This window comes from Limanda limanda, chromosome 16, assembly GCF_963576545.1.
Source record: "Limanda limanda chromosome 16, fLimLim1.1, whole genome shotgun sequence".
Classification (NCBI taxonomy): Eukaryota; Metazoa; Chordata; class Actinopteri; order Pleuronectiformes; family Pleuronectidae; genus Limanda; species Limanda limanda.
The window spans coordinates 23893462-23909842 of record NC_083651.1 but is presented as its reverse complement, the minus strand read 5'-3'; the positions used below and the strand labels follow the sequence as shown (position 1 = coordinate 23909842).

The 16381-nt window shown below is 42.0% G+C and overlaps 1 protein-coding gene across 1 annotated transcript in view; it reads left to right on the top strand.

The window, feature by feature from the left end:
* The first annotated feature begins 2176 nt into the window (after positions 1–2176).
* Positions 2177–16381, top strand: part of LOC133021287 (polycystin-1-like protein 2) — a 30460-nt gene continuing 16255 nt past the window's right edge. The window contains 17 exon segments of the mRNA XM_061088070.1: positions 2177–2480; positions 3401–3559; positions 3655–3840; positions 5050–5160; positions 5927–6074; positions 7153–7382; positions 7961–8151; positions 9322–9538; positions 11821–12007; positions 12700–13650; positions 13787–13812; positions 13914–14056; positions 14186–14371; positions 15005–15136; positions 15252–15398; positions 15723–15847; positions 16219–16339. Coding sequence (XP_060944053.1) covers positions 2177–2480; positions 3401–3559; positions 3655–3840; positions 5050–5160; positions 5927–6074; positions 7153–7382; positions 7961–8151; positions 9322–9538; positions 11821–12007; positions 12700–13650; positions 13787–13812; positions 13914–14056; positions 14186–14371; positions 15005–15136; positions 15252–15398; positions 15723–15847; positions 16219–16339 — 3564 coding nt within the window.

The window sequence follows — 16381 nt, the reverse complement described above, 5'->3', positions numbered from 1 at the left end:
TAATAAAGGCAACAAAAAGGGCTACTCTCTCTCTTCAGAGCCAATCACTGCATCCAGATTTCATTTTCTGATAAGGAAAGACATTTCAGGAAGTGTGATAACAGGTTACAAAATACTTTAAAAACTTCTGGAAAGGAAACTTGGTAGGAGGAGGTTCAGGGTAAACCTGCTTCCCAGGTGACAGAGGAGTTGTCAACTTGGAGGCTGGAAGAGACTTACCCAGCAAGACAGACACACTTAAGCTTCTTTAAGACATGTTCTGAACTAATGATTATCTCCTGACACTCTCCGGGGGGCGGTTTATGTCCAAGTGAGAGGCTGAGCCCATGTGCGAAAACAGCAGGAGATCCTCCGTAGGTTTTACAGCGAGCGAGTGGGCGTGTTGATGTTGAAAAACCAAAAACAAACAGAAATACAAATACCTCATGAATAAAAAGATCTTGACCTTGACCTTGGACCAATCAACTCCAAAAGTTAATCTGGAGAAACCCTCTGGACTAATATTCTGTCCAAGTATGGGGAAAATCCATCCATGAGTTGTTGAGTGATTTTACACACACACACAAACACACAAACACACAAACACACACACACACACACACACACACACACACACACACACACACACACACACACACACACACACAAAGCATGATGTGTGATGTATGCTGAAGTGTTTGATGCTCACTGTCCTCCACTTGTTTTAAAGTGTCACAGATTGGGACCTGGATCAGATGGAAAGGTTTGAATGATCCATGAATCCTCTGAGGTGAACTCAGGTAAAACCATTTCTGCTACCATGTGTCGTAGCTCGTGCACAACCTAGTACCGAATTCCAGGGTTCTTGTTGTGTTCACTGTCCCATTAAGTTGTAGTTGTATTGTATATGAAGAACTTTGTAACTCTCCTTCAAGTAACAAAAGTTCACTGTTGTTGTTACTTTTCTTTTCATTGTTGTGCCTCTTGGATTGACAAGCAATAACAGCATCGCAAACGGCTGAAGACTGCAGCCAGTAGAACTGTATTTCTAGGCCTTTGCTTGAATTGAGGCAAGCTGTGCGATCGATGGCAAACCTGCGTACTGTCTTGAGTGCAACAATTGATCCAATTGGGTTTTACTCTCGAAAAAAAAAAAAAAAAACTCAGGGGAAAATGCTGAGCAGAAGTACTTTGCAAGTGGTATTGATGGTGCATTTTGATACTGAGCAGAGTAGCTTGGGTGCAAGTCATCCACAGTAATCTGTAAATTTAAATTGAATACAAGCCAATTCTAATAAACTGGATAGGACGAGCTCGATGGGAAACACGAGACATCAGATTTGGAGCGAGGGAAGTTAAGATACTAGTATTATGAATGTTGATCTGTGTTTTCTCTTTCAATAATGACGACTTTACAAAAAAGGACATCCAAGGACTTTCATCTATTACATAGTCGTAAATTATTAGTTTGAAAAATAATCTTCTCAGGAAGAAATCTTGGAAACAAGTTGTATAGACATCACCTCTTGGGAAACAGTTGCCCTCTCTCTCTAAACAGATGCATGAAGCTTACTTCAGACTACAACTTTCAAAGTTGGTGGATCACAGTGTGTTATCTGGAGTCTTGCAGTGATCCTGAAATCATGCTCCACGACAGGAGGTCACACACTACATGATCCATGTCTTCCTGTTCACACACGGACACGTCAAGCTGGAGGAGTTGAGATGCTTCAGTGGATGTCATTTGTACAGAATATAGATTGAAACCATCCAAGCCCGAGTGGCATTCTGTTTCTGTGTCCAAACCCGACCCGACTAATGGAACAACTGACCCTCCTTTCTTCATTGATGGGTCATCAAACCATTATAGCTGTGAACCAGCAATTCAACGTTTCAAAACAGTCCAGTTTGTCATTCAGAGCTTGATTTATATTGCTGGCTCATCCTGACCTCAAGTGCACTGCCATCTGGTTCCCTTTTGTTGCAGCTCTGTCTATGTACCAAGCAAAGCATGCATTCGTTTTTGAAAGGCTGCTAAGTAAATAATGTTCCCCTGAGAGGACCTTTTAAAAGCCGAATGCGTCTGTGTACGAGTGCACTGCAGGAGGAGGTGAAACGGCGTTAACCGAACTCTTGCAATGAAATCACAAACACGCTGAAGTGAGTGACGGACATTGTTCAACTGGAAAAAGACAGGATGTGCCGCACATTTCTGAAGCTGCTGATCCTGGTAACACTCGGGTATCGATCAGGTGCCGAAGATGTTTCCTGCCCAGAACATCAGAGGGCCTTTCAAGGCTCCTGCTTTGAGTTTGTAGCTCACTATCGCTCCTTTGTCGGTGCTCAAGCCTGGTGTGAGGAGAGCGGAGGACACCTTGCATTCATTCAAGATGAAAACACTCAATATTTCCTCCAGAAGCACCTGGACTCTGAGAGGGACACGTGGATTGGAGTCGCACGTGCTGCCTCTCTGAACTGGCAGCATTCTGCCACAGCTGAAGGTAAGAAGAGCGAAATGTGGAATACAGAAAAACTGCTCTCATGTGGTGAGCAGAAACCCGACATCTGAAGGTACCTTAGATTAAATGCAGTCATTTGCAATTAGAAAGGGACAACTTTAATTTGACCTGCCTTACGCATTTAATCTGTCAAATTCAACAAGTTGGAACACGATTTATAAATAAAGAGAATAAAGCATGGTAAGTCGGAACATGTCTTGAAAGTACAGTTCCCGCTGAGACGTCATTCTCACTAAAAGCCTGATAATTGGTGTAAAGCATTTGCCTCTCCCTCCTTCACGTAACAAGATATTTCTGCAAAACCTACAATACGAAATTTCAGAATAATTAATTTTACTTAGGCTAGAGGTTTTTATTTATTTTTCCAACTAACTGTTACTATGTATGGCATTCAGTGGCAGACAGAAGTATCCATTCTTCCTAAAAGATTAATATTGTAATGTATTTTATTTCCTTTCATTTCTTCCACTACCTGAAGTACAGCTTGGAATATTAAATTCCTTTTTTTACAGATACAGATCATCAGTTGGTGCATTGTGACTGTGTATTCATGAATATATTCTAAAGTTGGTAAAAGCTTTACATTAATTCAACTCCACAGCCAATTATATATAAATTATATATAATTGGATGTATTTAAGGGCAGTGTGTGTTGGATGGTTTGAAATAGTAGTGAGAGAACATATTTGATGAAGTTGTTCATCGGAATAAATCTACATTATTCATTGAACAAACAAATTGCACTTAATTTAATGTATCCCTGAGTATTGTATTTTGAAATATGAAAAGTTGCTGTGGTCCTTAGGGTTAAAGTGTCTCACTTGAACTGTTAGTGCTGCATTGGTTAAAATAATGTTATATAATGAAGAGATGTGTTAAGCAGTGGTTTGTTCCGTCCTCAGGTCCTCTTTCTTGGTTGGATGATTCACATATCACCTTTTCAAACTGGGCCAGCAGCCCACAGCCTGGAGCGGCTTGTGGACACATACTCAAACACTCAGGCTTTCAGTGGGAAGCCACGAGAGACTGCGACAAAAAGCTGAGCTTCATGTGCCAGTTTGGTACGTACCCGGACTCACAATTGAAACAGAAAACAGCACAGTCATTACGCACCGATTCACTGGCCCTGTACCATTTTGTTCTGTTTTTTTCACAGAGTCTAGGAGAGCCATATTGTGTGCGGGCCAGAACATCGCTCTGCAATGTGGTTCTGGCAAAGTGCTGGTGATAGACACCGGTTTCTATGGTCGCAACAACGTTCATTACTGTCAATCCACAACCTCCACAGCAACAACCTCAACACAGCAGTGTGGCTGGGTGAATGTTGTGGAATCGCTTACAGGTAAAACATGCTCTAGATTAATTCATTAGTATTCATCAGTTATGAATCTAACTATCTAACTGATCTGCAGTGTAACTCCTCTGAGCTCCGTAGTCTTTCCTCCCATTCGATCTGCTGAACTGGGGAAATATAATGAAATAGGACAAAAACACTGAAGCCACATAAAAGGTTCTGCCCAGATTATCAACAGTGATGAAATTCAATCCACTTCTGAAGGAAGTGATAACAAGGTGTCACAAAGAGACTATTATCTCACTGTTGACCAGTATTTGAAAAGAAGTATTGCCCATCCGGACACAAAGAAGAGCCACACAATAGTTTATAAAGCTTAAGGGCTTCGCAGATGACATGAATAATATCATTCTATGTTTGTGTAAACATCATCTCATGGCACACGCAGACCATCCATCCATTAAAAGTCCAAACCTGCTCATCCTGTTCAGGGTTTCTGGGCAGGGCAGCCTCTCCCAGCATGCACTGGGCTGGAGGCCGGGTGCACTAAACAAGTCAGCAGAGCAGACACATGGACAAGTGCAATCACACAGTGTGTCATTTCAAATTCACCTCCATCTCCTCGAGCTGTGTGCACAAGGATGTGACACACGTAATTACTGGTATTAGAAAATGTGGAAAACACATCAGTGACAGCAGTCAGCGACCCTCTTCACAGCAGCTTTCATTAGTCCTGCTATCGCCCTTGACTGTGAAATGGTCTGTGAGCTGCACAGAGTAAACAAATCACTATAGGAAACCTTTACCTGTCAGGTCAAGTCGAGCTGAGCCCACCAACAAGTTCTCTGGAAAAATACAAAAATGTAGCCTTTTCACATTTGAATGGGTCAAACTGTGTCTCACCAGTTATACCGGAGACTGCTTTACTTTAATGTTGATATGTGAAGGTAAATCAAAGACACGTTATTATTATTATTACACAACAGATAGTTTTGTTGTGTAAGTAAAATCACACTAAAGGAGAGAAAACCCAAGTGTATTTATTGGCTCAGGTAGTCTTACAACTTTTCACCTTTTTGATAGATTTAATTATTACCGGATTTAATTGAGTTTAAATGTGATTAGTGCCAATATTAGAAGCAACACTACAGTACAATCCATGTCATGAACCCCAAGAAGATGAATGTTGATGAGTTATCTGCAGGTTAACATCATTGTTATCACTGGAATACTGAGTGTGTTCTCTATGTTTTCCAGCCCACTGTCAGGGCCGTCAGGTTTGCCAGGTTGCTGAAGCTGTGAACTCCTTTGGTGAACCCTGTCCTCCGCTGGGGAATTACCTGTCAGTGGATTACCACTGCGAAGAGGGTCGGTCACAGTAATTCTAATTCTCATCAGTGGATTCTATTAAAAATGAAATGCTTGACAGACCTCTGCAAAAAAAGCCAACCTGCAACGTATGAAAACCCGACAGCAGTTCAGTAAATCATTCACACTTGAATAAAAAGCCACATATGTGAACAGTTATGAAGCAAATTCATTGACTATGAAATCTTCAGTGCAGATCAAACAGATAAGATGAACAAAAAGTTTTCTCACTTCACTCTGCACCATAGACTGTTTATGTAAAAAGCTCTGAACACAGCGTTCAAGTAAAGGTGACAGTTTATAATAGAACTGTTGGGGAATTATCATGAGGAGATGATTCTGAAGTAGCTGTAGATCATTAACACAGGACAATCAAACAGCCGGATCCAAACAGGCAAGTTTAGATCACTTAATAAACCAAAACCATATAATGTCTAAGAGACAGGGACAACTACAAGGGACACAAACAATTGTCTTGGGTATCCTGGGAGGATAGTGAGTAAAAGTTACTTATTAAATCCGTTTATTTAATTGTTTCTCATTATTGGAAAAATCAGCAAAGCAGACACTTGCTCAGAGCAAATAAAGCAGGAAACAATCAAGACAGTTGTAAAGAACAGGTTGTTGTCACGGTTGCATTTGGTTCCCCTGTTGTATCCGTGCTGCTGTGATGATTGGGATGTGTTTCTTTGTCTGTGGGTGGATGGATGTTTGTTATGGTTGATTATAGCCCTTTGCTACATTCCTGGTCATTTTCTACCCCCAGGGTTCACACTGACAATGAACAGCGTGGCTGCTGTTTTTACTGACGTCACCATCATCATTAAGTGGCTCTTAAAACCGTCAGGGGGAAAACCTCTGTGCCGCCTGAGCACCGGAGATGGCCACATTTTCCATGTGGACAGTCCAGTGGGGTGAGGCAACATTTTCACAGAATGACAACGTGGGTTTGAAATGAAGGCAAAAAAAAATCGATGAGAAGCGGTGTTGATCTGAACAAGGGAGCACTTCTCAGCCTGTGAAAACATGCATAAAGACTTGTGGAGCTCTGGGGGAGCTGGTAGCCGTGATGACTGGATGGTAAATCCTGAGATTTAAGGGTCTTAAAGAGTAGAATTATGGGATTTTGTATTTTGTAGCCCAAAACCGGCATTATAAATATAGCAGAATACCCCTTTAACACAATGCAGATGCTTTTGGGGACAACAAATTTACACCAAATAAACAAATGTTGCACATAGATACGAACTGTGCTACACTATAAATCAGAAGTATTTATCAGTCTCTGTGTCCTGTTTAATTTGATCCGCCCATTTTTAACTGGTGCACATTAATTTATGTGAGCTTGCCGTTCCTGCACCAGAAATGTCATAATTTCCGAATATGCCTTTTTATTTTTTTTTACTGCCGATAGCACATTATGAGCAGGAGGCAAGAGTCAGCAAACAGACGTGTCACCGAGGGAGCACAGGTTCCTGGATGGGCTCCTTCAAATCGATGACAGACATCTTAAACAAACTGAAGTTCATCTATTGGTCCAGCATTATTTCTAGCGGACACTGAATTATCCCATAACTGATGGCAGCGAAATATCCTCATAATTCAGAATTTATGAAAATCCAATTTCACATTACAAACTGCATTGAAAGTCATCTAATTGTGTTTTATCACACACTGATAATGTGTCCAGGCCACATCCTGCTTATAGCGTTCTGCTGAATAAGACATCACTTCTGAGGAATAACTAATAATCAAAATACATTTCAAGTTTAGGCTTGTAATTGTTATAAACAGGATATGTGTCTAAAACAGCGTAGAGACACATTTAATTATAATTTAAAACAACAGCGCAACTTTTTTTCCTTAGATTTCTGTGAAGTACATTGCAGTACATCATCGTTAATTAGACTGTATCATCAACGCATGCTGAATCAATGTCAAGGAGGTAAATATGCGTCACTGCTAAATGTTCCTCTATTTGCTCTTCCTCAGGTTGGAGAGCAGAGTGATCCACAGATATACTCACCCGAGCACGTGTGTTGTGGCGGTTGACTGCACCACGGATGACATGCACGTCACATCGCAGAAAATAATTACCATCCTGGAGCCGGTCACAGACATTAGTGTCACCAGGTGCTACGCTGGAACGCAGACTTTCCATGCAACCGATTGCAAAGCGCTGTATGGAGGAGCATTTCAAATGCAAATGGCAGTAAAAACAGGTAGAAAATATCATTAGTCATTTTGTCAAATTTGATATCTTTGCAACAGGTTTATCCTGGTATTGAACATATTCAGGAAATGGTGTTTACATGCGAACACTGAGAAATCAGCTTTGTCCTCTTTTCCATAACAAAACACGTTTCACGGTTGCACAGTCAAATCACAGCCCACCTGCAATTTTGATTCCTGTTTGGTGGATATTGAAAATGAGGCTGCTTTGGCTTTTCAATAGCTTATCTCTGTTTGATTTGGCCCATCCACTTTAATGCCAGCAATGGGAGAAACGAGTGACAGCAAATATTCAACATGTCCTCAACTTTGTCCGGACCTCAGAGAATGAAGATTCACATCTGGGACTAGTGGGAGCAGGTCGTCATGATGTTGTGTCATGGTTGAACATCTCATGCGACCGGAGGAAACAATAGTTCGGGTTCAGTCCAGGATTGAGAAGATTTAATTGTTCACAGTCAGCGTCTTGATGTGGATGTTTTATTAATTTGTGTTTGTTTAAATGGAAATTGTTGCTCAGCGACTTGTCCTGTATGTGAGTGCTTCTTTTTCCTTTTATTTTCCATAGGTCTAAATATAAGCTACAGAATCCAGAGTGAGGAGACTGTGTTCCTCGGTTTCTTTGTGGTGAAAGGAAACGTTTCTCATAACATCACTGTGATGCCAGAGATGGCGAAGCAGCTCGAGCCCGGCTGCCACCAACTCAGGATTTATGCATCTAACAAGGTCACGTTCCCTGAAGTGTCCACAGACCTGCAGGTAAATCAACATGTGTTGTCTTCTCTCCCTGGAGCAGTAAAAGTAAATCATCCGCTCGTGTTTTTGTTATGATAATGACGGTAGCATTTAAATGGTAAATTCCAAAGTTAACATTTAGATCATATCGTTAGGTGGTTGATTGGAGTAAGAGCCTCTTTCTAAATTAGATATTAAATTTAACCTTTCATTAAAGACAATTAGTGGCATATCTGTGAACACCAGAACACAGTGGCTGTGTTTGACATGCAAAGCTTTTATCCTGGTGTTTCCATTAGGCTGATAAGGGTTGTGATATTAAACAGTGGTAAGTTTAATCAAAAAAGAACTGAAGATGCTGCATGACTGCCATGTTAAATACATTAGGTCACAGATCACAAATGTCAATGTTGGCCAAGTTAACTCAGAAATTATTGTGTTATCAGATCAGAAGAAATATCTTTTTACAGCCAAGGCCTGATTTAGCAAATGAAGTAAATTGAATAATTGCTTTCCATTGTCAACACTTTGCCTTTGCTATACTGTACCATGACTTTTCTCAAGACTATTTTACATATATACATATTTTCATGTGAGTGGAAATAGACTATTTTAATTCACTAAAATCATGTTGCTTGAGAAGAAGTGAAACTGACATGCAGAGAGATTTTCTTCATAAAAATAGAAAACAAAAACTAAAAGATAAAAGTTACCACAAGATTTAAATGAACCTTGAGACTTTCTCAAGTGTCACATCAAAACCATGTACGTGAATCTTTGAGAATAAATTAACATTTTGCATAGCCAGACTACTTTGACACGCTTTGACACCTTCGCTGCCTGAGCTGAAACTCGTTCGAATCAAAGTAACAGACGTGAAGAGGCGTCTGATCAAGTTCTGCACCAACGCACTAAAGTTTGATGGGACTAAAAGTGATGCTTTTGATACTTTGTACTAATTCGTTGAAACAATGAGGGAAAAGCCAATTGTCTCATTTGCTGTTGCAGGGATTTAATGTTTTGCTGCAGGTTATTATGTAAATTTTTTTTTCAGATTATCACCATTTATTGGCCAATTTAAAAACCTTGATTGGCTGATTGTAAAGAGGAAACTGTTTCTGTGCTCGTAGGATTTTACAGACAACTCACATAAAACAAGAACTTGATGTATTTCTGTTTCTTCACATACTGCAGGTGTGTATTTTGGAGCAAGTGGCCGGGCTCCAGGCGTCCTTGTTGACAGATGCGGGATGTCTGCATTCTTCAGATATTGCTGTTGGCGTTTCCCTGGAACATGGAGCGCCTGCACTGCTCCTCTTCTCCCTGACAGGAGACAACAGCAGCTCATTCTACGAGACCAGAGACATGAATGCAAGGAAAGCCATTTTTCAAATTGGTCAACCAATTCAAGGTATGGAAAACCAGCTGCATCTGCTGTCGTTCAGTGATGTGTGAAATATGTTTGTGAAGATTCTCAGTCATCCATGGTTTCTGCAGGAGTTGTACATACTAAGACAACTGGATTAACTTGGGTTTCTTGAAACCATTCACCTAAAGACTGTATAAAAAGATAGATGACTTGACAGCCCCACATAAGTGACGCCAAATCATCTTCATTCCCCCTGGTGGCTGTCTTCGGTAGAGGTCAAAAAACCTGCCCCTCCCAGAGTGACATTCTTTCCGAGATGGCGTCTGTCATTTTAGGTCGTTCTTTGACACTGATGAGTGACATTAATGATTCATTTTACTATTGTCTCTTAAAATGTTTTTTATTGAAAAATGCTTAATTGTAAAGTAACTAGCAACTATAGCTAGATAGAAAATAAATAGTGGAGTAGAAAGTTAATAGCGGTGTCAAAAAGCTGCCCGAAACTTATTGTTTACCTTTTTTCTTTTTTTACCACTTTTTTTACCAAATGACGTCAAAAGCGCAATATGACAGGTGTTGTGGTTTCATTTTTTGCAATTGGAAGAAGTGGAGACTTCCATCTTTATATACAGTCTATAGTTTCTTTTCTTATCAGTTCTGACTGACCAGTGGATAAATACCTGGAACCTCTTATCAGTTAGTAATAGACATACCTGTGAGATATGAGAAAATGTTTAAAATGATGTTTAACTGAATGTTTTGCAACAGGAACTGTACATTTGAAACTCAGTGCGAGGAATATCTTCTCTTCTCTGGAAGTGGATGTGGGAATGTTTTCTACCTGCGGCAACGACTCAGTCATTAAACCAAATGGTCATAATGACGCCTGGCTGAGTTCTAACACAGGGCCGGTAAAATATATATTTTTTCAAATATACATACATACATATTACACAATATCTGAAGTAATGTGAGGTGCCTGTTGATATTTTATGGAAGCATAATGCCTGCCTTGCAGTGTACTGTATTATTAAAGAAGCCTTTTGTTCATTTTCAGAGAAACAAACATGTGAGAGTTGTCAGACATAAAGATCACGAGCCAACATCCAACAGTATTAAGATCGAAGCAAAACCTAAAGCTTCAGTAGATGGCAATAATAAAAAAATCGACCTCTCCATTAAGGATTCCTGCTCCTTCAAGGACCCGGCTGAACGGTACCAGTGGGAGTGCAGTAAGAATCACACTTTTCTACTTCCTTTTCTCAAACTCAGTCAGAATTAAACGCTTAGATAATATGATAAATAAGTTCACAAAGTGATTAAAACTGTTTTGCTGACTTTTCCAGCTTTCTCAACTTAAACCAGTTAGAGGGACCTCAACTTATATTATCTTAATAGTCAACACATTGCTACAAACATGAAATCATAGTGAGGCTAACGCTCTTAGAGATGGAAAAATTACCATCTCGCCATCTCAGTTAACTAGTACTAGTGTTATAAGTGCAGGAGATCGGGGCTTCATGTCACATGTTTCATTCTCTTTCATGTCTCCTGGGATCAATACATCAAATTCTATGAAATTGTACACCAAATAAAAAAGAACAAAGCAAGCAAAATGTTTGTAATTCATTTAATTTCCATATCTTAATTCAGTCACGAGGTAGAGACTTTTAAATAGTGAGTGAGCATATGTGACACATTGCCCGACAATGTCACACCATGTGGGGGGTAAGTTAATAGATTTTAGAACAAATTAAAGACCACCCAGTACATCGCTGCCTGGCGTCACATCGCTCTCTGAAAAGATTTACCTTGTATTTGCATGGCAGTCAGAACTGCCTTCGTCACCGGTGTGTCAGAGAGAATTTATATTTTTTGGGGCTCCCAGACTCTTTTCTTGGCTTTTAGGTTTTCTCAGATGTCCTATGGAATTGATTGGTGGGTGGATCAGACCTTTTTAGGTGAGTGGGTAATGGACAGGACTTGGTTAGAGAGGGAGCCAAGTAAAGGGCAGAGTCAGTATTCTTACTTGAGACATGTGACAACTTTCCCCAAAATCACAGAGACAAGTCGCCCTGATGACCCTGATTCCTTTGATTGTTTCTGATCATTAGTGAAAGAAACCCACCAAGACGGTTTGACTGAGAGTCAATAAGCTATTGCATACTAAATCATTTCTGACATTAGGTTTTGTTGTTGTGTTTGTTGATCTGACTGGATTTAGATTTAACTGTCTCAATGTTTTTCAAAGTGAATTCTGTACACCTTATTTCGTCCCCTCAGTCGCAATAGTAAGTGTAATGACTTTCCTTTTTGATTCGCAGGTAACCCCTGTAAGTGTGCAGGGGCATTTGAGAGGCTGACTCACGTCATTGAAGACAACTGCCTACCAGATCCGTTTGAATTTAATAAATATCATTTTAAAGTGAAAGACAAAGCTAATAATGAGGTGAAAAAGGAGGAAGCCATCTGCATCATCCTTAACCCCAAGAAAGAAATAAAAAAAATTAGGTACATGATCCTTCTGAACTTATTTACCGGAGTGTGGTCTTGTTAAATGGTTGATGTGTGTTAACCAACTCATCTGTCTTTGTTGTACCATAGCCTCTTTTGTACTCAAGGCTGTGATCCAGTAAAGCTGTTTACAGATGCAAAAATTAAAATGTCATGTGACACAACATGTCCAGAAGTCGTGTGGAACATCGAGGACCCAAGACCAAAAAGTAGCTGGCCAGTAAGTTTCATAAATAAATTCTGATTTGTTTAGGACTGAAATATTATATTCTGCTGTAAAGATCCATATCTGGTGTTAAGCAATCACATTTTATCTTCGACCTGATGGATTAGCATGTTTGTCAATTTATTTACAGGCGGAGACACGAAGCTGCTACGTAGATTCGAAGACAAGGCCACTTATAGAGAAGAAGAATGGTGGGACTGAATACACAGTGAGATCTAGCACGTTTGATCTGGCCAGGACTTGGGGTCAGGATGTCACTGTGGTAGTGACTAGTGGTGCGTTAACATCACTCAAAAAAACTGACTTAGAACTTCTGGTATTTTGGCACGTTCATTTTTAGGTTGCAGAAACACAACAAGTCAAACAATTAACTTTTCTTTTTGTGTAGGAGAGAAAGAGGATGAAATGAAAAAATACACTATAAAGACAGGATATTCTGCCTCGACTCAACCCGCCGCCACAGCCGCTCCCCCCGCTACAGCCGCTCCCCCCGCCACAGCCCCTCCCCCCGCCACAGCCCCTCCCCCCGCCACAGCCGCTCCCCCCAATACAGCCGCTCCCGCCATTACAGCCCCTCCCCCCGCTACAGCTGCTCCCCCCAATACAGCAGCTCCCCCCGCTACAGCCGCTCCCCCCAATACAGCCGCTCCCCCCGCTACAGCCGCTCCCCCCGATACAGCCGCTCCCCCCGCTACAGCCGCTCCCCCCAATACAGCCGCTCCCGCCATTACAGCCGCTCCCCCCGCTACAGCCGCTCCCCCCAATACAGCCGCTCCCGCCATTACAGCCGCTCCCCCCGCTACAGCCGCTCCCCCCGCCACAGCCGCTCCCCCCGCCACAGCCGCTCCCCCCGCCACAGCCGCTCCCCCCACTACAGCCGCTCCCGCCACTACAGTCGCTCCCGCCACCACAGCTGCTCCCGCCATTACAGCCGCTCCCCCCACTACAGCCGCTCCCCCCACTACAGCCGCTCCCCCCACTACAGCCGCTCCCGCCACTACAGTCGCTCCCGCCACCACAGCCGCTCCCGCCATTACAGCCACTCCCGCCATTACAGCCGCTCCCGCCACCACAGCCGCTCTCGCAATTACAGCCGCTCCCGCCACCACAGCAACTCCCGCCACTACAGTACCCGTCACGATCAGTGCCTCTACAATCATTGCTACGCCAAACACTGGAACCACGATCAGCGGTACGCCGAACGCTGGAACCACGATCAATGCTACGCCAAACACTGCCAACACGATCAGTGCTACTCCGATCACTGGAACCACGATCAGTGCTACGCCGAACACAACCACCACCATCAGTGCTACTCCGATCCCTGGAACCACGATCAGTGCTGTGCCAAACACTGGAACCACGATCAGTGCTACGCCGAACAGTGTCACCACGGGCACTGCCACGGAAAATAGTGCGACCACGATCACCACTACCATGGCTGCAACCACTGGCTCTTCTGAAAGCCTCTCGTGTAGCATATCGCCATCGAGTGGAACATTCCTCGAAGCTTTTAATATAACCTGTGAGACTGAAATCCCCTGCTCTAGTTGTCAATATTGTTTTAAGGCTCACGGTAAGTTTTTCAAGGGTTGGCTACCTCTTTTAATAAAAGGCTCATTTACCTGTTCTATGACAATGTCTGTTTCCTAATCAACTCATTATCGGGTTTTGCAGGTAACTATCTGCGTTGCAGCAATAAAAATGACGTGGCATTCGTCTTCCTTCCTCTTGGAGACAGCAGTAACAACTATAACCTGATTATCACAGCGACTGTAAAAAATGCCATCTTTGTTGTTAGCACCACCATAACAGCACAGGTTGGTCAAAAACCAGATGGTTTGAAAAAAAATTAATAAATAAGGAAAGCGAAGCAGCAAGAGAAAGAGTGATGCTCTGATTCTCTTACGTAGACACAGCTGAGATAAAGATGGCTTTTGTCTCCTCAGGTGCTGGATTCAGCAGGAGGCTCCGGCTCCTCAGTGGATGATCTGAAGTCGACAGTGGAGAATGCTGTGGCAAAGCTGAAGAAACAAGGTCTACTGTCAGGAGAGACAATCGCACAAATCATCAGTTCTGTGTCCGACAAACTGAGCAGTCAATCGGATGATTCAGGGACAGCTGAAAGGGAACAGGTAAATCCTGACAGCTTAATGACTCAGTCAGTACTAACAGTGAACTGAGGTATTGTATAAAAGGAGCCACATAAGAGTAAAGAAGTGAGCCCGAGTTCATCAATTCAGCTGTTTTATACGACAGGTTAGCTGCCCAGGTTTACTGTATTAAACACAGATGTTCTACAGGCCTTTTTTTTATTGTGATTCTGCCTCAGAAACGACAGCAGTTCAGTCAGACAACTCACTTTCAAATATTCATTGCAGAAGTAGAACAGGTTGGTGTTGGGCATCTATGCCACATGATCGGAGCAGCGCAGCGTTGAGAGTTGGCTGCCTGAGCTAGCTCGCAGGCGTCGCTCCATGATCGGTCGGGATCCAACAGCAAATATATTTACAGACACTCTCTGGATTAAAATTTTTCTCTGCCGGTACTGGAGAATGTATTCATCCCATTGTACCCATTGGAATAACGTCCTTTTGCCTGTAGATGCTTTTCATTCCACCCTTCTGTTTGCAGAAGTTCTTCACAGGCTTATTTAAGATTTAACGGTAATACTTGTGTTGCCTGTGCGGAGACGATGCCTTAAAGAATCATATTCGACTACATTTAACCAAATCACGTGTTTTTGTGAATGCCTTTCTCTGTTGAAGCTTCGGGAGCAGATGCTGCACATGTTGACTGATGCAGTGAAGGAGGTTCCCATCATCACTCCACAAGTGGTTCAGGTGGTCGCCAGAAGTCTGACTGCTGTCATCGCCAAAGAAGTCAGCTCCACTGCTCAGGTAATACTCACCCCACACTGAGGAATTCAGGGTATTGTTTGATTAGAATTACATACGGCTGCAAGTCTTAAAAAAAATGTATCTCTGATTGTGGGAATCGATTTTCCATCTCCAGGAGGAAGCCTCTTTGTTATTTGTGAACCTCAGCTCGTCCCTCCTCCACATGGATGTGAACAAAAGTGAAGAAAGCAAGAAGGAAATGCAAAGTGCAGCCAGCGCCATTGTAGAAGGAGCGAGCAATATCCTGGACAACTCTTCCAATGTGAGTCATTTAACCCCACAGCCCCTGCTGATGGGATTAGAAAAGGTTTGGTGATTTAGTGTGACAGTGTGATTTTCCTCATTTTGGGAATATATACAACCCTGAATAGTTCAGTGCACTTCATTATTACCCGTTTACAAAATATCAGATCAGTTTCTTGTTGCAAAGTTCCGTACACAGAGTACGGTGACGATGGTCACATGATCACATGTCCTATCAAATACCTCTTTGTCCAGGTGTGAGGAACGATGGGACCAGTCACTCTTCAGCCATCTTTAGTTGAATATCTCATTCTAAAAAATGTGATGTCTTATTTTTTTGCAGAAAAACGTCTCTGATGCTCTTCTAGTTGTACTGAACAATATCCAGAGTGCACTGCTGATATTCCAAGCTAATAACGGGATGCCGACTGTTATCCGTAAAAATAATATAGCTGTTTACGTCAATAGGTAAGTTCCACCTAAAGGCATGAAGAACACAGATTAACTCTCCAGGCAGATATCTATTGACAAAGACTGATGGTAAACGTATGGTAAACCCAGATAGCTTAGCTAAGCATACAGACAGGACAGAGCGCTGTCTAAATGTAATAAATCCCACCTACCAGCACCTTTAGTGTTAACTACTTAACATGATATGTCTACAAAAGAGGAATTATGTTGTTTTTGGAAATAACCTGCTAGTTACTATTTTATCTAGTTAAAATCCTGTAAATCTTTATAGTTTTTCTATATAAAAACTGTGTTTTGATCTAGTGCCCATTCCCGAGGAAAAACACAAATGAACACAAAGTTCAAATTGTATTTATTTCTTCTTACAGAGTGACGCCAGGAAGATTGCACATGGCACCTTTAACGTTTCCAAACTGTTCCTGCCCATCGTTTTCTCTCCCATCTCTACCCTCCGACATATTTCCTTCAGATGAATCAGTGGATTTACGAGTAAGTTGGCAGGTGTTGACGTGTTAGATCCCAATTTGTCCA